At 41.5% G+C, this 24,350-nt stretch overlaps 1 protein-coding gene across 3 annotated transcripts in view; it reads left to right on the top strand.

Annotated features, from left to right (window-relative positions):
• arhgef28a (Rho guanine nucleotide exchange factor (GEF) 28a) overlaps positions 1 to 24,350 on the top strand; it is a 52,772-nt gene that overhangs the window by 25,098 nt on the left and 3,324 nt on the right. The window contains exons 10-35 of one of the 3 annotated variants that reach the window (XM_086301299.1): positions 519 to 625; positions 738 to 1,009; positions 1,085 to 1,268; positions 1,371 to 1,479; positions 2,421 to 2,507; positions 4,605 to 4,647; positions 5,405 to 5,506; positions 6,900 to 7,023; positions 7,719 to 7,854; positions 7,942 to 7,997; positions 8,079 to 8,139; positions 8,266 to 8,395; positions 8,489 to 8,604; positions 11,286 to 11,426; positions 11,613 to 11,863; positions 11,948 to 12,073; positions 12,179 to 12,296; positions 12,448 to 12,702; positions 12,789 to 12,865; positions 12,968 to 13,146; positions 13,457 to 13,548; positions 14,228 to 14,413; positions 15,500 to 15,735; positions 16,368 to 16,415; positions 17,031 to 17,549; positions 19,305 to 19,569. In XM_086301299.1, the coding sequence (XP_086157425.1) occupies positions 519 to 625; positions 738 to 1,009; positions 1,085 to 1,268; positions 1,371 to 1,479; positions 2,421 to 2,507; positions 4,605 to 4,647; positions 5,405 to 5,506; positions 6,900 to 7,023; positions 7,719 to 7,854; positions 7,942 to 7,997; positions 8,079 to 8,139; positions 8,266 to 8,395; positions 8,489 to 8,604; positions 11,286 to 11,426; positions 11,613 to 11,863; positions 11,948 to 12,073; positions 12,179 to 12,296; positions 12,448 to 12,702; positions 12,789 to 12,865; positions 12,968 to 13,146; positions 13,457 to 13,548; positions 14,228 to 14,413; positions 15,500 to 15,735; positions 16,368 to 16,415; positions 17,031 to 17,549; positions 19,305 to 19,569 (4,020 nt within the window). The remainder of the gene's footprint in view (positions 1 to 518; positions 626 to 737; positions 1,010 to 1,084; positions 1,269 to 1,370; positions 1,480 to 2,420; positions 2,508 to 4,604; positions 4,648 to 5,404; positions 5,507 to 6,899; positions 7,024 to 7,718; positions 7,855 to 7,941; positions 7,998 to 8,078; positions 8,140 to 8,265; positions 8,396 to 8,488; positions 8,605 to 11,285; positions 11,427 to 11,612; positions 11,864 to 11,947; positions 12,074 to 12,178; positions 12,297 to 12,447; positions 12,703 to 12,788; positions 12,866 to 12,967; positions 13,147 to 13,456; positions 13,549 to 14,227; positions 14,414 to 15,499; positions 15,736 to 16,367; positions 16,416 to 17,030; positions 17,550 to 19,304; positions 19,570 to 24,350) is intronic. The other 2 variants (XM_086301300.1, XM_086301301.1) reach the window with 2 other exon arrangements.

Raw genomic sequence — 24,350 nt, 5'->3', positions numbered from 1 at the left:
CATGACTCAGTGCAAATCAGTAATCTGCTTTTTTTCCCCCCTCAGAAAACAAACAGGCTGCCTGAAAGGATCATATGTGGAAGTTTCTATAAAAACAACCCCTTAAAGGTCATCACGTTTTTGCTTTATGCGTGTTAAGCCATGACATTTAAGCAATAGGATGACTGAATTATGGTTAAAAAAAAGACTTCAAATAACAGAAAAAAGCAGGAGAGAGAAGCAAAAATGATTCAAAGGTCTATTTTGATGACATGCTTTTTTGACCACGTCATGGTGAAGTTTCCTTGATTTGTTTGTGTGGATAAGTCGCCTGATTATTTTATCCTGCCCTTGAGAGCCGTCTCTCTCTAGTTTCTGGCTGATGGGGCTGATGCTGGGAGGAATTATTGTAATCAAGAGTGTGCAGTAGTTGATCTTTACTAAGAAAGTGGTGTGTGTGTGTGTGTGTGTGTGTGACAAGAAGAAGTAGTCTGTTTGAATTATTCTAAACCAAAGTGAATCTCTTATGCTTGTCATAGTAAATGGAGATCGCATGCCGTCCAGTGAAGTACAGAGCCAGTTCACTCAGGAAGCTGCCCACCCTCTGCTCTCTGCGATCCACAGCAGCGGCCACACCATCGCACAGGTCATACGTCATTCTCTTTCTTTTTAGTTATAAAATTTCAGTTTTTGCTTTGCTGCTTAATAAATTTCTTTCTTTTTGCTCTTTCCTGTCCCGCCTTATGTTTTCACCTCAGGCGAATGATGTTGACATTAAATACAATGTCAGCGGAGTGACGAGGTACAGTACAGGGACAGATGGCAGTTTATGGGATACCATCAACTCGGAGGAAATTCTTTTAGCCACCGATACCCCTCCGCCCTTTTCAGAAGACTTCTACCCATCCTCTGCATCCGGCTCTCCCCTGCTTTCACCTGTCGATCTGGCCCTCACAAGGCTGATCCGTCCCGCCTCCTCCGAGCAGGCCGATCAGAGAGGCAGTCCACCAATGGAGACCTGTGACCTCAGGTATTAATCAGATGTCTTCTCCGGTGCGTTGTGTGTACCGATAGTGTCTAACTAATTTGTCATTTATAACTCCAGTCCCAGTCTGGTGGCTCTGGAAGTGGACAGTGAAGAAGAAAGCGTCGGGCCAAAGTCTCCACTTTCCCCACTCTCATCCGATGTGGAGAGAAGTGAAGACAAAGAGGAAACTTTCCCTCTTCCCTCTCCTGATCTCACTTGCACCCGCAGCCAGTCTGCATCAGCATATGAACCCACTTCACAAGTAATATACCATCCTCTCATTAAGTACTTCGGCTTATCCGTACATGAAGTGCTCTACAAGTTTTATACTCATGCTTTCAAACATTACTTGTTTCTCATGTAGGAACTGGTTGACGAGGGCCTTCGATTGCGATCATATTCCTACTCCTCCAAAATCAGCTTACGTCCGGCTCGTTTTACTCGAGATAACCAAGCCTCAGATATCAGCCCCGGTTAGTAACACTCAGATCGTTGAGCATGATAAAAGTTTAACACATGACTAATAACATTTCCAATTAACCTTTTTATTTTGCTTTTTTTGTCTGTCACTGATGGGGTAGTCTCACATCGTTGGTTGGTGAGAATTCTATTTAGCTAATTTTAAATTAGCTTTCAAGTGACAGATCAGCTGAACTAGCCTTACAACTAATATAATGTACAGTCAACTCTAAGTAAATTAGTGGTTTGAATGGGAAATATGCTTGTTCACGTTCCTGCATTTGAGAACATTCAGCCTCTTGTCTGTATAGTAAATAAATGTACAGAGAAAAAATATCTATCTTTATCTAAAGGTGGAAACAGCGGGTGTAAGCTAATCTACCTGCAACAGTTATAGTTCACAAATTAGTACGTTATGCATTTAATAAAAGGGGTGCTTATATGTGACAGACAAATTCTTGGCTGTAGTCAGTTATTTCTGGAGTCCTGACATCACAATGAGTGTACCAGACCTAGACAAGAAATAGTCTGGCAGAAAACTTCTCCTGGAAAAACACAATTTATCATTTTTAAACAGTGTTCTTTGTGCGGACTAAACAAATTAGATGGATTTTGCTAGCTTCCAGGCTAGCTGTTTCCTGTTAAAATGGTGAGCCAGCTGGTAACTGGCTGCTGCCTCCAGCTTCATATGAAATGCGTAGACATAACAGTGGCAACCATTTAAAAAACAAAAACAAGCAAACACTTTTTTCCCCAAATGTCAATCAAAGTTTAAGGTTTTTCTTTACATAGTTGTTATTAGTAGTTTTTATTCAAAACAAGTTTACGAAACTGAATGAAATTAAAGTTTAAGTACTGTTTAACAGCTTTTAGCTTAGAGTTGACTGTACATGCTGATAGTCTCAAGTGTCTTTAGTTGATCTATGAGCACTCCTCTATCCACTGTGCCCTGTAGATGCCGTGCACCACAGTGTCAGCCACAGCCGATCTCTTCTTCAGGCCCTCTCTCTGTCTAAATCTCTGTCTTTGCTCCACCCTGGTAGTAAGTACTGGACACCTGCAGCCGTCACATTGTGCTAAGGCCCAGCAAAGCCTGCATGCCACTGTCACTGTTAATGCTTGCATATGTGTGGGAGGGGCGAGTCAAGGTTATTATTGTAAACTGATTCAACTCTTAAAAAAAAAGAAAAATGGCTTGAGTCATAATTTGATAGAATTTTATATTGAAACTTGGTGACAACATGGTAATAGTTTGGTAATAATGTGGAGAAAAAGCAGTAATAGTCATATAATTCAATTTAATTTTAAATTCAATTTTATTTATATAGAGCCAAATCACAACAATAGTTGCTTCAAGTCACTTTATATTGTAAGGTAAAGACCCTACAATAATACAGAGACAACCCCAACAATCGGTTGACCCACTATCCGTAAGCACTTTGCGACAGTGGGAAGGGAAATAGTCCCATTTGCATGGAAGAAACTTCCTGTGGAACCAGATGGCAGCAGACGGCTGCCCCTCTCTGAGCCTGTGAGTGGAGGGAGACAGCACAAAAGACACACTGTGAAAGAGGTCCATAATAATTAATGATTAAATTCAGATTGGTGTATAAAAACAAGTGTGAAGGAAAAACACTCAATACATCACTGGAAGCCCCCAGCAGCCTGGCCTATTGCAGCGTAACTAAGCAAGGATTCAGGGACACCTGACCCAGCTCTTAACTTTTAATCCTAATCTTGAAGTAAAGCGGGTGTCTGTCTCTTAAATTCAACTGGGAGCTCAGAAGAGGGGCCTGAAAGCTGAAGGCTCTGCCTCCCATTCTACCACAAGTACACTAGAAGTCTGGGAGCAAAGTGCTCCATTGGGATGATACGGTACTATGATAGCTTGCTATTTACTATCAACTAAGGTTCAATGTTAGCCTAAAATCTATATAATGGGGTAATTAGGGCTGATATTGAGCAAAAAATGCAAATTGTCAATGAGGGAAAACCAATTAGTAACAGTAACCTATAGTAATATTACATTGCCTGCTGGATGCGTATCATATTTAAATTCTTTTTTCCCCCACGAAGCACAAAAGTACAGTCTTTATTCGTGTGCAAATATAAACTACTACAAAAGAAACATGAACCTGAAATTTGAGAATAGTTTACACAATGACTGCCACTTCAACTTAGATGGCTTGGAGCATATCTGTCAATTTAATCTAACTCTAGAGAGACAAAGAAATACTACCAAATAATGTTTGGGTCTTTGTTACTGACAGCCTTACTCTACTTGGCCACACACCAGTCTGCTGGAAAAGTTGATTCTTGGGTAGGGCATTGTTGCCTGGAATTTCTTTTTTGGCTTAAACTCTAAAACTGCCGCTAGGATGCATTTATTTTCTGTTATGCATTCACCAAATCACAACTGGTATTTCAACTTTTGAGAGGCTGCACCTTTCCCACAGATGGGCGTAGTTTTGTCGTCTTTGCAAATGCCCTCAATGCTTGAGTTTCTTCATTTGTTCATCATATTTTAATCATATACATTAAACACTTAATAACACAACTTTATGCGATGTGACAAATTCAGAAAACATTTATTCTTGTTTTATACGGACTTTAGAAAAAACACATATTAACCTAAAAAACCAGCAAAATGTAAAAATATACTCGAATGCTCTTCAATCAAAACACATGAAACAAGAAATTAGAAAGAAAGTTAAAAAAGAGAATTCAATTAGAATCACCAAACTGTAATAACCTTGGCTTGTCTTTGTGTCTGTGTATGGCTTTCGTAATCACGACACAGCTTCGCTTCGCAGCAGCGATGACTGCTTGTGGGTCTCTGGCGGGTCAGCACTTGTGATTGTCTGTCTGTGCTACTGCTTTTCATATTATCATCCTGTCCTGATTTGATACCTGAGGACCATCTTTGTTGCTTTGCATAACAATTGTGTCTGTATTCAAATGTTGTCATATGAAACTGAACAGCTTCTCTAGAATGGAAATAAAATCTGATAAATCTGACAACAAAACTTGTTGCCTAGTCTAAATATTACTTTACCTGCTGTTTTTCTTTGGGTTATCAATAATCTATTTTTTATTGTTTTCAACTTTAGCAACATCTTCCCCTTTTTTGTGTTCACAGAGCCAAGAGCCTCCAGTATATCAGATCAGTCTCATGAGAAAAGGTATTTATACTTTGCATTTAATTTACTCAACGTTATTAGGATCATTTTGTGTTCCAGGGTCTCTTTTCTGTCTCCTTTTGTTTCCTAGCACTAACTGATGTGACCTTTTGGAGCTCTTAATTGAAAGTGCTGTATGCGTCAATAAATTTGCAATCCCAAGCGCAGCATATGTAGGTAACTATCATGACCAGGTTGCTTGGTGACAGCAGGCGCTCTGTGAACTTGGCTGCTGGTTTTTGTGAAGCTCTTTTGTCCTGATGACTCAGAGCCTTTTCTTTGGCATTACTGGTGTTTGATCTATTTTTTTTTTTCTAGGGACAAAAGCGGTAGTGACGCAGAGATATCAATGTGACCCTGCTCTACACCCAACCTGATTTTTTTTGTCAGTGTCACAAGGCTGCTCTGTGTTTTTCATCACTGAGTTGAAATGTTTATGATTTAAATATGAAAGCACAGTTTCCAGTTCTTCCATTAAAGAAGAAAAGCCAATTGATATTACTTATCAATCACTTTTAAGTGGACCTACTTTGCGCTTCAACTAGATATCCTTAATGTGATCATCTCAGGAGCAGAGAGGGCCAATCTGATGTTCAGCTCTCCTGTTTACAGAAGAAAACTCTTGGTTTTTTTTGTTTTTTTGTTTTACCAAAGCCCGGTGTTGGATAAATAAGGATTATTTTGAACTGTGACTCATACAAAGCTACTCTAGTGGCAGAGAATTTATAAACATGGTGTGTTATGGCGCTGTTCTTTACAGGGAGATCAAGTTTCGTAAGCGTGCCCAGTCTGCTGATGATGAAGGCAGCATGGAGCTGGCAGAGTCCCTACAACATCTCACCCTGTCTGAGTTTCTCAAAGAGTATGTGGGGGATCCACCTCTGTTTGCCTGGTCCCGCGTCATTAACCATCTGACATAAAAGACTAACCGTTAAAAAACGTAACAAAACCTACAGCACGTGTACCTCCTGTCAACAAACCACATTTCCTCTAACAGCAGAACAGGAACAGAATTAGGATCTTTTAACAATATGCACCGAATGTCTTTCTTTGTCATGCATGTCTCTAACTTCTAACAGTTCTTAGTTGTTTTTTTTTTTACCTGCTTTCACAGCAAAGTGTTGCAGAAATGGAGAACTTGTTATTTGGTCTGTGCTTGTAGAGTGGGGGAAGTAATTATTTAATCTCTTACTGAATTTGAAGTTTTCTAACTGGCAACAGTCTCAATCATTTTTTTGAATATCAACCAAAAAAATGATTTGCTTGTCATAAGTATTTGATCCCCAAGCAAAACATGGCTTGGTACAATATAGATTCATTCATTGGTTTCTTAGTGCACTTGTGTCCTGTAACCTTAGCAGAAAAATAGCCCCAAAGCATAATGTTTCCACCTCCATGCTTTACTGTGGAGATGGTGTTACTTGGATCATACCCAGCATTTCTCTGTCAAGCTGATGCCAAGGAGCTCGATTTTAGTTTCATCTGATCACAGCACTTTCTACCAAGCCTTCATTTATAAGGTCATTGGCAAACTTAGGAGAGGGTTTTAAATGTGACTTTTTAAGCAGGAGATCGTTGCAGTCATTGCATTGTAGTGTGTGGTGTTCTTGATGACCCATTTCAGTCTTGTGCAGGTCTACAATCTTCTCCATGACGTCCTTTGACAGCTCACTGGCCAGGCCCATGGTGGTGGAGAAGTTAGAATGAAAAAACTGGTTGACAACAAAAAAAATGTGTAATTGACTGAGAGAATTCTGGCTATAGGGAGATCAAATACTTATTTCACCCAATAACATCCAGATCAGTGTATAACTCTTGACATATTTCCTAAATTTGTGTTCAATATTCTGTCTCTTTGCTTTAAAAGGAAACCACCGTAAAAGTTAGAGAATGTTTATTTGACAAATTCAACAAGGGATCAAATAATTATTTCCCCCACTGTAGATAACAGAAATGTTTGTACAGCCTTTTATTTCAGTTCCTGTCCCTAACAGAAACAACATGCTGCACAGTATCAGCTGAAACGCTATTTTGTCACGTCATGTATCCGTTAGGTTTGCAGACTTTTTGCATGTAAGAGTGTGTGCACCTCAACAAACCTGTCATGCTTGGTTTACTTTTGTTGACTCAGGAATAAGGAAATCAGATCACGGTGACTAATTTATGTCTTCAATCCAGTTAGTAAGCAGAACACACACACAAACACACACAAAAAAATAATAATAACTGCATTACTTACATCAACCTGTCTACAGAATTGAAGAGGAGGAGTTGGATAAATACAACATTCCAGCCAAAACGGAGTCGGAGAAGTACAAAGTCATCCGCACATTCAGTTTTCTCAAGAGCAGGATGTCCAGTACACGTAACAAAAGCAAGGTAAACCCCAGCCACAAAGAGTCCTGCTGTTACACCTATAAACGTTTTACTTACAACAACAATGTAAAGAATAACTCGCATAACTTCACCTTGTTGTAGATTAAAGCTGGCTTTAGCTACAACATGAAACTCTCAGTCTAATACCTTAAAAGGGCATGCAGTATTTTCAGGTGTTTGCTCTGTAGACCTTGGTGTGATGAAATCCGTAGATTAAAGGATCATTCGTGTTTTGTTCTTGTGAGCCTATTTCTGTCATTGGGTGATTCCCACGTCTAGACTCAAGTCTTTGCTTTCTGAGAGACACGAACCAGGAAATGTTTCTGGGAAGCACTCAAGGTCAGAGGGACAGACCAAACATGTCCAGCTTCTTTCCTTTTTAATGATTAATCCCCTGTTGTTGAGTCAGCACAGAGAGTGGAAGCCCTCCCTGCTTGTGTCTGTTGTTTACACCACGCTTCGTTTCCGTGTCAGTGGACTTTCTTACGGTTTGGAAAAAGGCGGGTCCTCCTGGTGGCCTCGTTTATCCGCTCGCATGCTGGAGAGTTTACCCTGCAAATAGAAACTTTCACAAAGATGTTTATCGTCTTTTGTATTAAGTCCTGCTTGAGTTTATAGGTGTAACAGTCAGTCACGTTTCGCCTCGCGTATGTATGGCCTCTTTGTTGACTCCAATGTCTCTGGCGTGGCTTTCAAAGGGGAAAGGGAAGGACAGAGAAGGCAAGGACAGGCAGCCGAATGGACATCGCTTTGCGACAGGGTCCTGTTTAGGCCCCACGGTGTGTGTGGTGTGTGACAAACCAGCTTCTGGAAAGGACCTACTACATTGCTCAAGTTGGTAAAACTTAAATTCCAACCAGCATTTATATTAATTTCTCTTCATGTATAAAAACGTTAAAATTGTGTTTTTTTCCATCACAGCTTGCACTGCGATTGTCCATAAGGGCTGTAAGGAATCTGTCCCCCCGTGTTTAAAGGTGAGTCTTAGCCTAAAGCAGATCGTCCCTTTGTCGGTTGTTTATGTGCTGTAAGCAGACTCCCTCATTTGTATTACTTAGAAACATCAGGAAAAATATGCCGTGTCCATGGTGAAGAACAGGACAGCATCCCTTCCACAGAGTGAGTTTACAACACTTGGTCGCCAGTGATTTTAACCATGTCATGCAAGAGTTTCCTGTTTATAAAACTTGGGATGATTATTGTTATCTAGGCTAATTTGCTTTGCTATCCCGTCACCCCCCTCAGACTTCACAGTGAGAGACAGCCCTCCTCACTCAGTGATCCCCACTTCTACCTCTCTACCCGTCATGACTCCCAAGGAGAAGAAGGACGCCGTGTCGCAGTCTCTCTCACGAAGTTTCCCCAACGTGGAAAGGTTATTAATCTTTATCGTTTACACAATTTGTTGTGTTAAAAAGAAATAAATAGCGAGAAGTAGCGATTGTTTGTGTTTTTCCTCTTGGTACAGCCAACTCATTGAGAGTTCAGAGACAGAGTCGGATACCCTGAAGCTGAGCAGCCAATCCGAAGAGCTCCTGCCAACTCCAGTGTCTTCCACCTCCACCGAGTCGTCCTTTGGAGAGGGTAAGGTATGAATAGGGCTTGTTGTTTAAAAGACCCAAAAAGAAACAGATCAGTTTCTGTTTCATTGTTTGCTGCTGCAAGAAAAAGCTGATCAGTGCAGTTTAAAAGGTCAAACTGTAAGAATATTTTTCAGAAACTGAAAGTATTTTTTTTATGGGGGACAAAGGCATATAAGTAGGCATCACAGTTCCTCCCATTACTGTAGATTAAAACAGGAAATGTTTGGAAGCAGATGGGTGTTCAAAGAATAATTGCAAAACATTCCTATTTTCTAAAGTATTATATTATAATATTACTGTAAAAAGTAGCTTTCCACCCATTTTTGATCATTATATTTGACTTTTAAATAGAAACAATGAATAGAAATTCTATTCAAATAGAATAGTTGTAGGAAAGGTGTGATAAAGGCGCGTTCAGGATCCCCAAATACAAAAAAATTGTATGTAACAGTGAAATGCATATTTAAATACTAACTTTAAGGTTTTTTAAGGGTTTTTTTTTTTTAAACCATCCGAGAGAAGATGCTTTGGGGAAGAAAATGTACTGAAATGTAGCGTGTGTCAGACAAGTCTCAGATTTACACAGCTTTAGTGAACCATTAACATGCATTCCACAGTCTGTAAATAAATCAGGGGTCTTCCACTGTTTTTAGACTTTTATATTCACAGGGCAGTTATCCTTACCAACTCTGAGACACACTTATAGCGTAGGACCCCCAATGATTATGATTCAGAGATCTAGTAAAGTTTTGAGTGGCGCTTTTAATTTTTTCCCAAAACTTTCTTCTTAAACTTGGGAAAACATTCTCCAAAACTATTCCTAGTTTTTTATAACCTTGTAACAATACAAATAATATTTTAAAATGTTATTGCCTAACCAGAAGTATTATAGTTTTGTATTAGTTGATGTTTTTTTTCCATTTTGACTTTTTGTTTTGAATCCACTTTAGTCCAGAATGGAATTTCTTGTTAAATTTCAGTCTTTATTGTTTAAAAATGTTGAGTTTTAATTTCGTTTCTATTAGTTTCAGTGTTAGTTTTAATCTTTTGAATTATTATTTCATGGAGACTATATGATAGGGGCAAGATTTTGTGCCAGATTTTTTTGTGTTATTTATGTTTAACGTTCAGTGTTTATCGAAGCATTTGTAAAATCTTTTGTGCATTCCAACTTTCAGCCAAACCATTAGTGGAAATGGTGGTTGCACTATTTTTTCTGTTTTGCAGAATATCATAGCAATTTGTCCAGTATTTGAAATGCATCTATCCTTTTTTTTAACCACTTAACTAGTGCAGGGTCACAGAGGGACTAGTGACACCCTGGAGGGTGTGCCAGTCCATCAAAGGGCTAACACAGAGGGACAGACAGCTAGCCAATTTATGCACACCAGTTAAACTAATATTTAAGTGAGGATTTTAATCTGTAATGCCCCCCTCAACTTGGATTTGTAAAGTTAGAGCAGCCCTTAATTTTCTGTCTTTGCTAATGAAATGCACTAAGCTCAGAGTTACAACATCTGACTTTAGAGGATTTTTCTTGCTTAAACATTTAAGTACCTGCTGATCCTTTGTAACAAGTTAGAATCAGAATCAGAATACTAATACTAATATTAATCCCGAAGGAAATTATGGGTTACAGCAGGCAGCACGCTAATGGCGCATGCGCACTTATAAAGGAACCTTCTGACCAAACTTTACACAAACAACACATTGGGAAGACATGTCAGAGAGGTAGGCTGACAGGAAAAGACAACAAAAATACATAACATGAAGTGAGAGGAGGAAAAAAAACCTCCACTCAGACTGAGCTCCTAATGGGAGAACAGTTTGATAACAGAAAAAAACACCCCGGCACAAAAAGCACATGACTATCAATACACCACAGAAACACAAGACAAGCAACAGGAGCGGGTAAAAGGGTGAGAGAGAGCCGGTGTAGACAGCGCATCTGGTCCTGCAGCATGTCTGCGCTGGTCCAGTCGACCGCCATCTTCCCCGGGAGGGGACAAGCATCGAAGGCGTTTGGAAAGGGAGGGGGGATGAGTGTGTATCAGTGTATTTGTGTGTGTGTGTGTGTGTGTGTCCAGAGCAGCCGAAAGTAACATATAGTCACTAAACTTGACTTGTTTTGGTCTGATGGCATCTAAGGATCGTTTACACGAAGGATCACGAGGTACCCAGTGCTGCTAGGATCAACTGAAGATCAAAAATGTGATCCCAGACTTTCGCATGTGAAGACTTTAAGTGTGGATTGTTGTATAATCTGTCTCCAACAACTTCTCTGTGATTCCCTCTAAATCTCAGGCCTCACTGATATCCTGCAGGTGGTTTCAGAACACTGTACTGTGAAGCTTTTTTTCACTGTTATCATCTTGTAGTGAGAACATTATAACCTGCACTTTGTTGACATTCTCATAACATTTTGTAGTTCAAGGTTACGCTATTAAATCGTACAGAAACATTATGTGAGATAAGAAGCGTCCAAACTTTCTTTTATCACTCAATTAAAATGCTGAACAGTTAAAAAGTTGAACACCTTGTTAGAGCTTGCAGGTGTCATTTTGTCAAACTTGTGGGGAAAGAAGCTAGGGAGTCTCTTTTTACTAAATAAAATGTTACAGAAAATAAACAAAACTGACTGAAAGAAATTAAAGTGATTCGTATGCCTCTTTCCATCTGCAGACTGCACAGACTCATACATCCACAGTGACATATCAGCTGATTCTGTGGAATATGAAGCTGAATCATGGAGCCTGACGGTTGAGCACAAGTTCTGCAAGAAGCAAGACAAACGAGCTGTCAAGAGGCAGGATGTAATCTATGGTAAGCAGATGTTGCTGTTGTGAAAGGCGTCTCCTGGAATGCTTTACTTTCTGCATGTGTCAGGATTTCATATGTAAAAGTGTCAAACCACAGAAAACCGTTTTAAGACTGAGTAAGAGATTCAGCTTTTTATTGGCATAATTTAGCACATGTCCCAAATCTAACACCTCCCCCACCCTGATCCAGAGTTGATGCAGACCGAGCTTCATCACCTGCAAACTCTGCACATCATGGCCGAGATTTTCCGGCGAGGCATGAGACAAGAAGTGCAGCTGGACACCGAAGCGGTGGAGCGAGTCTTCCCCTGTCTGGACCAGCTGCTCCTCTTTCACCACGCCTTCTTTGCCGCCATGAAGGAACGGCGACACAGCTCGACCCAGCCTCAGGGCCACAGGAACTACCTCATCCAGAGAATAGGAGACATCTTGCTCCAGCAGGTTAGCTGGTGTTCATGGGTATACCTTTGTCTCAGGTGTGGTTAGACCGGTCATGTTTGAGTCGCCTGGTTCTACTTTTTGCAGTTCACGGATGAGAACGGGGAGAAGATGAAGCAGGTATACGGGGAATTCTGCAGCCGCCATAATGAAGCTGTCAGCTTTTTCAAAGAGCTCCAACAACATAACAAAAGATTTCAGACCTTCATCAGGGTATTTAACGTTTGTGTCATGCTTTCAAAAATCATTAAATTAAAATAGACTCACTCCCTTTCACCTCACTAGATCTTTCATAATTGCTATACTTCATTTTTAAAGCAACAAGGGAATAATTCTTTGGTGCGACGGAGGGAAATCCCAGAGTGCATCTTGCTGGTAACCCAAAGGATTACAAAGTACCCAGTGCTGCTAGAGAGGATCCTACGCTATACTCAAGGTCAGTCATCTACTGCCCTCTGCTGGCTACAGGCTCTTATGATTGCTAAACCTACGTGTTGGGGGGACAAAAAATAAAACCTTACTTTAGTTAAAAAAAACAAGAAAACCCTCTTTTTTTCTTTTTGTTTTTCCTTTGCTCTGACCATCAGAGGAAACAGAGGAGCACGCAGACCTTTCGAAAGCCCTGGCTCACATTCGAGAGGCGATAGCAGCCGTGGACATGAGGGTCAGCGAATACGAACGGCACCAGAGGTTACAGGAAGTCTTTAATCGCATGGAGAACCGCAGCGCAGCTAAGCTGAAGAGCGGACACACCTTCCGCAAGCAGGATATGATGGGGCCCGGACAAGTGCTCAAACACCAGGGGGTGCTCCTGTGGAAGACTGCCACCGGGCGACTCAAAGGTGATACATGATACTCAGAAGTTCATGTGTCATTTTTGCATCCTATCTGATCTAACTGTTTTCCCACCCGTCGTTATTTTGCCCAGACGTCCTGGCGCTGCTACTCACAGACACCCTCATCTTCCTCCAAGAAAAAGACCAGAAGTACACATTTGCAACTGTGGTACGCATTCAGTAAAGAAATCAGTAATAAACACTGCACCGTGTAAGGATGATTGATGTTTTGTTTTGTTTTTTTTTTCTCCATGCTTTAAATGTGTTAAAGGACCAGAAGCCTCCAGTGATTCCACTACAGAAGTTAATAGTTCGGGAAGTAGCGAACGAAGAGAGAGGGATGTTTCTGATCAGCGCCTCAGCGGCTGGACCAGAAATGTATGAGGTCCACACGTCGTCCAAAGAGGAGCGAAACACATGGATGAGGCTCATTAGAGAGGCCGTAGAGAGGTGTGTATGAGGCCCTTGCCTGAACCTGGTTCTGCCAGTTTTTCCTTCCCACCGTCACCAGATTCTTGCTCATTCGGGTTTGTTTGATTGTTGGGGTTTTCTCTGTATTATTGTAGGGTCTCTACCTTACAATATAAAGCACCTTGAGGTGTCTGTTGTTGTAATTTGGTGCTATATAAATAAAACTAAACTGAATTAAATTACAGTTTAAATTGTGGGGAAAAGGAGGATTTTGAGAACTGAATACACAGATTTTATGATGTGTACACATTTGCCTGCCTGACCTGATTTAACTGTCGCTTCTGTTCAGCTGTCCGGAGGACGAAGAGGAATACACAAGTGAATCAGACGAGGAGAAGCGAGCTGCCGAGGCTCGTTTTCAGAAGATCCAAAAGCTACAAGGTATTTTTAACCATTTTGTTTGGGGTGTTTTTCCTATTGACCGTAATTATTTTAAATGTAGATTTATTACAGGGTTGGGGTTTTTTTTCAGTGCTGTTGTTTTGGCTCTGCAGATGCATTTCTCTTAAAATGTTAAAACACTGCAGATGAACTGCCAAAGGTTCTTAACTTGCCCGCTTTTATGCATTTGTCAAAATGATGTTTTGCATCTATTGTAATGGAAAAATGTTACATTGTTGTAACTTTGTTGCACTGAAGCTCTAAAAGATGCTTTAGAGTCTGATGACTTGCACATGTTGGCTCAGCATATTTGTGACTGTTAGATGGACTATTCACTGTTCATTGAGCTGCAAATGAACTGATGCTCACATATTATCAAGAGTAAAAATATTGAGCGTATAGAAGCATTATTAAAGACTGAAGCATCTCTGAATGGTTTCAATTACACCACACTGAGTGTCGTCTCTTGCCTAAATGTTCTAAAATATTTGCAAACACTAATAACAATTAAAGCTTGTTCTGAAGTGCTAAAGTAACAGACTGTTCTGAAGAGTTTCACACATGATTTGGCTACGTTCAGCTTTCATTTAAGAAATGAGCCAAAGCAACTGAGAAAAACTGTAAACATAGTAGCTGTTAACATTTTCCGCTCTTTGAACTACATGAACTCTTGTACCAGAGAGCCTGACGAGCCAGGACCAGCAGATCTGCTCTAGCCTGGCGGAGAAGCTGCAGATCTACACACAGCTCTCTGTTCTGAGTGGGAGGATGGAGGCTTCGCTAGCTGAACCGCGACTGCTGGTGCAGCCACACTCAGAGGAGCTTCTCCAGGCTGCTGCGCTGCTGACCGCTGCGCTGCAAGAAGGTGAAACCTTCACATGCACTGCACACTTCAGCAAACATATTTTCATATCCACAGTGTTCTCAACTTACAGTACTCCTTATAATACTTGTAAAAATCCTAAACAGTTATTGAAAAGCTTTTGTAAAACCCCTTAAATTGAAGCTGAGAGTTTGCACTTGATCATATCTTGATCATTTAATTAAAAAATCTACTGTAGCAATACAGTACAGAGGAAAAATATCCAAAAACATATGTTCCTAATTCCTTTATTTTTGTGTTTTATAAACATAAAGAGCAATACATGCAAAAAGAAGAAACATATTTACACTGTAAGAATAAATCAAAAAATCACAAATATAAGTAAGAGATATAAATAATCTTAGCAAGCTAGCTCTAGCTCTTGGTATATATATTTAAAGGGGTGCAAAAAATGCATGATGCTAAACAGCACGGCAGGCAGCATCTGTTGTTTTAGCTTAATTTCCATGGGATCAAAGTAACGTCTTTGGTGCTAGGTTGAAAGGGATTTTTTTCCTTTTTGTTCCACACACCCTGTAATCCACTACATCAGCGGTCCCCAACCCCCGGGCCTCAGACCGGTACCGGGCCGTGAGTCATTTGGTACCAGGCCGCGGGAGTTGAGGCTCAGGTGTGAAATGTATGGTTTTCAGGGTTTTTATCGGTTTTCAGCGTTATTTTGTTATCGTTTTTATCGTTAACTCGGTTTTCCTGGGTCTTTTCACGTGTGTTATGAATAAATCTTCTTTTTTTCAGTACCGGTGCTAGTTTTATTTTGTTGTATTGATCCGCGACACCTTAAAGGCCGGTCCATGAAAATATTGTCGGGCCATGGTGCAAAAAAGGTTGGGGACCGCTGCACTACATGATGAATAAACCCATTTTAGGAAAATTCATAAAGTATGAGATGCTGGCGCTTTAATTTAACAGAGTTACATGATTTTTAAAAGGCCAATGGCTCCGGCGAGAAAACTTGGATTATGTTCTTACAACAAAATTGAACTGTTGATGGCTTCAGTTGATTCAGTAATGTTGTTACTGATCTTACTAGTTTGAGTTTTACACTTGTCCCGTCTGTTTTTTTTCCAGCTGAGAACCTAAAGGCCATGTTATCGTCCAAGGCTCGTTCACCGTCGAGTCACAGCCAGAACTCTGACACAGACTCCGTGTTTCCTGTCAGCCCTGCCGTACCCGTCGAGCCCTCAGACTCTTTGGAGGTCTCGCCTGAAGACCCTCGGGGCAGCGAGGGGAGCTGGCCTGAGACCTTTGTATTTCAGTCCACAACTGACTTTCAAAAAGACAATCGAGGCGACGTTGACTTGAAGGTACGCAACCTGCTGTTTAAAATGTGTGCTGTGACTTCACCATATAAACAGAGAAGATAAATTAAATTGCTTTTTGAGTTAAATATTGATGCAGATATCAGGAGGCAATGCCTCCCTCGCTGCTGTACTGCAGAGGTAACGTGTTCCCTGCATCTGAGCACGGCTTCTTTCGACGTCTTTACAGATGTGTGGCTCAAGATTGTTGCTTTAATAATTCAGTGCAGTCTATTAGAATTACATTTTGGCCTTAATCTAATGAATCATTGATAAGTTCATAATAAAGGAAGTCCATTTAGTTTCCTGAGGTATTGCAGAATTAAATATTGATATAGGGACTTATTCCAAAAACCATGCAACAGCCTTGCTGCTCTTTGCAGCTTTCTGTGGCCTGTGAGGTAAATTACTCTGATAAGAGAGAGTGATAATTTAACCCTAAACAATGTGGTGACATTTCACGCGTGGCCTCCAGGGGGCACAGGTGTTCTGTCAATGCAACTTCAAGCTTAAAGAGGAATGCAGCTTGTAGTTACTTGTGTAGCTAACTAATAGGAAGTGAAATCTTGATGTTCACACATGAAAACTGCGGAAGACCCATTAATCTGCATTTTGTATCTGACTCTGTCTATTAACAGGTGGCTCAGAGTGTCCAAAACCTGACTCAGTTGCTGTACAGTCTGCAGGTGAGCTATTTTTATTTACCCTCCTCACAGCCCTCATCTATATTAGGCCAACAAAGAAATTAAAAGAAAAAGAAACACACCTCCTGTGATCTCAGTATGAACAGATACGTTCTGTATCATAAGCAGGCTCTCATTCGCCTGTGCACTTTAAACAGAAGCATCACTCTGCTGGAGCTCCAGGAGCTCATCTCACTGATCTGTTTTTTGTTTTGTTTTTTCAGTCAGGAGACGTAGCAGGATCTTTTGTTTCACTGTACACACGCTCCTTCTTTGGTGTAAAATTAAAATTTGTGTGAGGACGAGAATGTGGGTGTATTTGCAAATGACGTGTTTGCGCGCTCTTGCCTATCTACTTAGGCTCGAGGATTTGATCACGATGTGATTTCCATATACAAAGTTTCATTTTGGGTATGAGCAGCTGTGGCTTCCTGTCACTAGTTGCTGTGACCTTAATGCATAAAAATTAAAAGTCATCACTTTAGCCTTGATCATGATCTCCGTCACATTTTGCCATTCAAATACGTTGCGAGGAGGCAACACGGTGGTAAAAGTGGCAGTTGATCATTTGCATTTTGATGAACCATGTCGCTTTTGACTTTCCCCTCTCTGTGCTAGGCTGCGGTGACCATCCAGGACAGCTGCTATGAGGTCCAGAGGCTCCTTCTCCAAGAGAGCGGCCGCCCTTCCCCTCGTGCCCAACGGCTGCATCTCCCAAGTGTCCGGGGCAGCGCCCTCCAGGATCAGGAGAAGCAACGTAACCTGGAGAAGCAGAAGGAGGAGGCGGCGGTGGCCCAGCGGCTCCATGACCGCCTGCGCCAGGAGAAGGAACGCTGGGAGCGAGAGTGCCAGGCTAGGAAGAGTCAGCAGGGGGCGCAGGAGAGCATGCTGGAAGAGAGGGAGAGGCAGTGCCAGGTGGCAGCGGAGAGGTTGAGACGTGAACGTGTAGAGCTGGACGAGCAGCTCGAGGAGTACCAGCAGAACCTGGAGAGACTCAGGGAGGGCCAGAGGAGCGTGGAGAGGGAACGAGAGCGCCTGGATGAGCAGCAAAAGCTGCTGCAGTGCTGGAAGCACGGGCCGCAGGACAGCCCTCCAACTGCGAATCCTCACATGTTCATCCCTCTTGATGGACAGCAGGTATTGGGGGAACCAGAAGTGATAGCCCTTTCTTTTACCAGTGAATCTATGAGCCAGTAATGCCCCTCACTGACGCTCGTGACCTCAGTGGGAGCAGATATACAGCATCTATGGAGTATTTCTTGTGCTAAAATCATTAATAAGAAGCTTTTCTCATACAGCCATCAGCCAGGGTTACGCTGGCTCACACATTCACACCTAGCAGTCCAATCCCCTCTTGACATATGACCCGCGATAATGAGAGCAATTTCAGCACCATTTGTCTTAGTGCTCCGGCAGCTCTGCTCACCAGTAAACATCTTAATGATTGATGATAATTAAACCACTGCAAATAAAAGCTCTGACAAAAATAATTAAAACCAAAGGCACACGGCCTAAGAAACCAATCAATTGTGACCCAAAGGGGCTTAGATTATCGACACTTTGTTTGAAAAGCACTCCAGCAAAATGTCCCACACAGCTGGAAGGCATGGAGGATAAAGGGTGTGCTGTTCCCCCTGCCCTTTAAGTCCCAATATACCTCACGTGGAACTGCAGCAGTGGTGAAACTAATTTAGCACATACATCTATCTGAACCTCCGCTGGCTTATGGGGCTTGTGTCGCTCTGTTCGGCAGCAGGTGTGACTTGTTCAGAAGACACACAGAGAGCACAGAATGGACGGACAAATGAGCAGGCTCGGGTTTCGATATTCCCTCTGTCCCTCATTAATTTACACACAACCGCCACCCCCACCTTGGTCTTTTCCAGGCTAGACGTGATGAGGCTCTCCTGGCTTTTTGCAGTCTTTATTTATTTCCATTCATCTATTTTAGTCGGTCCAACAAAAGCGTGCCGAGACAGTGCAGGTCCTAATGTTTCCCCCCCACACACACTAATGCTTCAGCCAGAGGCAATGGTTCATAGGGTCAGAGACAGATCAAATGACACACACACACTTTGACTCTCTGGTTGCATCTAATTAGCTGTGCTGCCTGCACTCAGCAGAGGGAAAGGCCATGTTTATGTGAAGATGAGTCCTAATCTGCCCTTAGCCAAACATTAAAGGGTCGCTTCACCCAAATGACAACATGTTCCCTCACTTACCTTTAGTTGATATACTTTTATTTTCATTTTCTCTTAAGAGTTTTTGCCTTTGCAACAATAAGTGAATCATTTGTGAGGGAGAAAAAAATGTCAGCGAGAGTGTCTTTCCAGAAACAGCTTCTCCATTATTCACATAAATCCACAGAACATACTGTGAGCACTTTTCTTGGAAATGGCTTTCTCTGGAAGAAATTGCCTCTGCAGAAACTTCACAGTGAAGTCTTTATATTATCCACAGAAAGAAATGTTTCAGTACTGCGAGCATCAAAAAATAAAATTTCATTCGCTTTCTTTGTATTGGAGAGAGAGACAGAGAAAGAGATCCGTTTATTGCATGAAGTGAGAAAATGTCATTTCGAGTGACTCACTTTTTGTCTTTTTGTAATTAAAGCTTGAGGAAAGTAGAGATCTTGAAATGGAGGCTTTTCTAGTTGTTGGCAGGTATGTCAAATGTGTTTCCTGGTCTTTTTATGTAAATGCGTGAGTGTATTTCAAAGGTGGATTGTTGACAGATTTCACAGGTGTGAATGCCATCCAGCTGTCAGCATTCATGATTTGTTAATGACCTTATCCTGGAACGAAAATGGGTTTCCTCTTTCTGTTCTCACGGTTCTCGAAGATGATCTTGCTAGTCTGGATCGAGCCCTGACATTTCCTCCCTCTCCCTCAGGACTCGGCATCAAGTCCGTCCAGAGCCCATACCGGTAATGGCTCTGTGTTTGTGAACGAGGCCGCGTTAGCCAGTACCAGCGTCAACAACCGCCATGTGCACCACAGAAGAAATGATGCTAGCACACACAATTGTCTCAACTCCCTGCTGGCCCAATCCAACGGCAGACAGCCTTCTGGAGCTAAGACTCCCCACGGCCAACACTCAGACTCCCAGGGATGGATGATGGGGACTGGATACCTCTACAGCCCTGCAGGAAGGCATGGTAGGAATTACCACAAAGTTCAGTTTCAAAGTTAGAAAGAGAAGACACAAATGCAAATCCAGCTTGGGCCTCATATGTTTTTTAAACTTTTCCAGTCACTTACTTGCTACTATATTAATTTCCAAACAGATCAAAAACTAATGAAGTAATTGGACTGTATGATACACTGAATGTTATTTGCATTCACATTTTGGCTTTCAGTGGTTCTAATTGAGATATACTGATGGTCTCGATTTGGTTTTAGTTTCATGGGATTGCGTCTCTTTTCTGTACACTGGTGTACTTACTCTCCTCTGTCCGTTCAATTCAATTTCATTTATTTAGCAAAAAAAATCACAACAGTCACTGTTATATTCAAAGCTAAAGATACTACAATAGTGGGGAGAAAACCACACGATTCAGACAACCTTCTATGAGCAAATAGTTTGCAACAGTGGGAAGGAAAAACACTCGGTGCCTCACAGGAAGCCCCCAGCAGCCTAGACCTATTGCAGCACAACAAATGGAAAGTGCAGGGTCAACCAACCTTAGCTATAAGCTTTTTAGAAAGGAAAGTTTAAAGGCTTGTCTTAAAATTAGACAGGTTGCCTATCACCTGAATCCAAACTGGGAGCTGCTTCCACAGAAAAAGGGCCTGAAAGCTGAAGGCTCTCCCTCCCATTCTACTTCTTAAATATCCTAGGAACCACAAGTAAGCCTTTAGTCTGAGAGCAAAGGGGATATGGTACTATGAAGCCTTTAAGATAAGATGGGACCTTCCTCTTTGAGGAAGACCTAATGATACTGAGCCCTCAGCTGGCCTCCATCTGAGTCTCTGGTACACTTGTAACAGTGCTGGTTTCAGAGCTTTTGTTTTGCTCAAACAGACCTCTCAAAGTTGAGGCTGGGATATATTTTGACAATTCTCTCAAAAGAGGATCGTATTTTTTATAGCACCAAATAGCTCAATTTCTTATTTCCATTTCTACTACATGTAATAAGAACATGCATTTTAGCACAGTGCTACACATTGCATTTACCTCATGTATTTGAACAGTAGCGTACTGTGTTATCACCCTGTCAACATAAATTAGAAATCTGCGCCCTGTGAGAATGTCAACAAACCTTCTGCTTGCGCTGGTTTCACCCATGCATGCGAGAGCCTACTGTACACACAAACACGCCGCGCTCTCAAGGCCGTATCCACGGTGAGGCCTTGCCTGTCCTCCCACCACCTCCACCTGCAGCAGTATTGAGTCCCCCAAACTCCACCCCACCCCACAATGCTCGAGCCTGCCAAAGGAAAAAGAAAATCAATGCTTTCTCTATCTATCGAGTGGCCGGGGAGACAACAGCGTGTGAATCACAGTCTGCAGGCGATGGCTGACTGATTGGGGCATCGATCTGAAAGAAATCTTTGCAAAACTCATTACAGCATGGCTTGTCATCGCATCAGGTGAAAAGGGGGCGGCGTGAGCGTGCGGGGGGTGGGGAGGAATGAGAGATGCAGTCACAGATTAATCAGGTTGCGCTCTGGAGGTGTCGGCTACAATCCCATGTTTGCCCGTCTCCATTTCTAATCCATTCATCAGCGTGCTCGCCCCGATGCTCTCAGCAGGCGGGGAAAATTACAGTTTACATTCGGCCTGTCTCCCTGAGCCCTCGTAAAAACCGGGTCAGCGCAGCCTAATGTGGTGTTCCCGCTATTGTTTACCAGCTTACAGCAGGCAGCACAATCTCTTTGCCATTGATCAGCTTATTAACCTTTCCTCATTATTGAGCACACGCAATGCCCCAGTGAAACCTGAGTCACTTGTTAACAAGCCCGGGGTGGATGTCTGCCTGCAGTCTACAGTGCAGGGTGTGCTCCAGCTGATGTGTAACCACAAGGCTCTTCAGTGGGTCCCTTGAGGGTCTTCTCAACAGTTAATAAAAGACCAAATCGCCACACATGTTTTTGTGTCTTAGGTGCAGTCTTATATTTTAAGAGCTCGATCTCATTCTGGGTCACAAGCTGCCTGGTATGTGGAGGAACCTGGTATCTCCATTCTTCTTTTTTTCGTGTGAAAAGAAAAGGAATCTCTTTCAGATGCAAATGATCCATTGTGCTGTCAGTCACAGGGATCAAAATATGATCTCTCTTCTCATCCTCACCTGTGCATGTGACTGATGAGTCGTATCAGGTTTTTGTTGTTCACCTTTTTACACAAAAGACGAGAGCTCTGTGAGGAGGTTGAGGAAGAAAAGAAAGGTGAAGCCGCTTCACTTTACGGCACGCTGACGAATTCAAACCCTGTGCAAAGTGCTGCAGGAGGCAAAAAACCTGCTTTGTGACTTTGTGCTCAAGCATCGCAGTGGACAGTAGCTTTTGAATAGATCATTTTTCTGTGAATCTGCCACACACTTAGAAAACAGTGGACATAACACAATACAAATAATAATGCAACACATAACTTAGGAATGTTTTTTTTTCTTGCAAAGGTGCAAACTTAATAAAACCTCCCTTCATCAAGACATTTTACTGCTTCCTTTATAACACTGGTTGTGTACAATTTATTTGTGGAAAGGTGTCCAAGTGTTGTGTATCATTAAAAATTCCTTGGCATTCAATAAAAAAGCTTCTTTGTACACTGTGAGCCTATATAACACAACGATCACGGCACATTATTCATTCATCATTAGTTCCCTAATAAACGGTATCGTTTTTTTGACACCAGCGTGTTGTTGTCAGTCCAAGTGCTCACAAAACTAAAAGACTGAAATAAAAAGAATGAATTGAGTTGTCTCTGCTTAAGGCCAGCAGCTCCAGGCTGGTTAGATTTAACTAGCTTAACGCAGCCACTTCTTCAATCAAACCCATCGAGCCCATCTACAGAGAGCCCGTTCACTTCCTTTTATTTCATTGTGCTGAAGCCAGCTAAAGTTAATCTGAGCCCTAATTCTGTTTAAGTTTGCTTTTATTTATTGTCAGAATTTAAATGAAAAAGTAACATTCTATTGTTTTTGTTTTTTTGCTCGTTTTTTATACATAGAACATGATATCCCCTACAGAAAGCTAGAAATCTGTAAATGCTTCAGTCACACGGGGAAAACAGTAGTTGGAGACATATATTTAAAGCAACTGCAACAATACGGCAATAGAACAACAAGCTATGCTTGATGGAGTCAGTCTGCAGTTAGTCTGCTATGAGTGTGCAACCGAATTGGGTCAGGTTGGCAATTAAATGAAATCTCTTTGTGATAATATGTCGATTATGTGTGAACAATTTCTTGAAAACTGCAGTTTATCTGTTGTCTTCTGCACAAAAAATCATATTAACAACTGGTCACTTTGAGGTTACTTTATTTGTATTTGTAGGTAGATTTGATCTGCAGACGTCAGTCATCCATCCTCACATGCACACTCTTAATACAACAGACAACCGAAAAGCATTCAGCAAAATTCAGAGTCCAACCAGAACCTCGTAGATTTCAATCAGGAATTCAGAATTGCCTCCACCAATAACGACGTATTTGCTGCAGGACATTGATTAAACTGTAAAATCAGACATACTTGATTTTATATACGAATGTAACCAGAATACAACCTGTTAGTAATCAAGTCAAGTCCACTATTGTGTTGGCAGTCTGCCTGCATTTATGATTTGAACGGCAACCTTCAGCAACCTGTCTGCAGTCAGTCTGAGTTGGATGGTGATTGTTTGGGATGCAAGTACCCGCAATCAGTTTCTGAAAGCAACAAAGTTCGTTGCAATTCTCAGTCAACCATCGACTTTTCGTAGACACAAGGAGGTCAGCGTGCTGTTTTTACTCTAGTGTGACTGAGCCATAATTGGTCAATAAAGGATTTATTACAGCACATACTCTCTTGGTCGTGGCTGCTTCCAAACAATAATTATGCCAGACATTGGGAGCATCGTTAAATTAAAAATAAAACGGTGACAATCACCGGGTGGCTGGTGTTAGAAAATCATTGCTGATTTGAATTTGATCAGGAACTTGGGAGAGTGCGAGCTCTTCCCTGATTGTAAATCATCTGGTTAAACTGTCAGCACCAATTTTGCATTTGGTTTATGTATGCAAATCAAAAAAATACATACACTTCAAAAATAGATTCATCTCTTGTTGTGCTGCATTTTATTTCATGCTGTGAACTAAAATGCGATGCTAAGTTGTTAAAGTGGATACTTCTCTTTTGTACACTACTTTCTGCAGAGCGAGCACTTGTTTCTGTAGTGTTTGATTTTTGACGAGTCAAACATCAGGAATTTTGGGCTTTCTGACCATTACGAGCACACCAACTCTTAAAGTACTTCATGTATCCATAGTTGATAATGTGAACACACTTCTGCACTCAAAATAGTGAGTTTAAGTATGACACACAGCAGTAGTGTAGTATTTACCTTTCACTGCTGTAGACAGAAAATAAAACAACCCTGTGCCACGCTTTAACAGCCTTGTGTTTATTGCAATTTAAATATTTAACAGCATGCATGTCACATTATCACTCAATCTTAATATTTCATGGATGAAACTCAAAGAAAGAGATTTGGTATTTTTATCTTTACATCTCATCTAGTGGAGGCCTGGCCTGTGTGTTGGCTAACAGAGCTACTCTGACAGACTCTTATATAATTAATCAAACAGACACTTTCCTACAGGGACACAATGAGGCAATTTATAGTTCACGCCATCTGTTACCATGACAGCACACCTGCCCTAATGCTAGACAGCACATGGAGGGAAAAAAGAATGCAAGCGTAGCAGAGACAAGTGATAGTTACCACCTACAAAAGCATAGC

The sequence above is a fragment of the Aulonocara sp. 'chitande type north' Nkhata Bay genome, linkage group LG7 (genome assembly GCF_057382095.1).
Source record: "Aulonocara sp. 'chitande type north' Nkhata Bay isolate Kocher_YH1m ecotype deep benthic linkage group LG7, A_spYH_male_GT1.1, whole genome shotgun sequence".
NCBI lineage: Eukaryota > Metazoa > Chordata > Actinopteri > Cichliformes > Cichlidae > Aulonocara > Aulonocara sp. 'chitande type north' Nkhata Bay.
The sequence above is the reverse complement of the archived record's forward strand: the minus strand, read 5'-3'. Positions and strand labels throughout refer to the sequence as shown.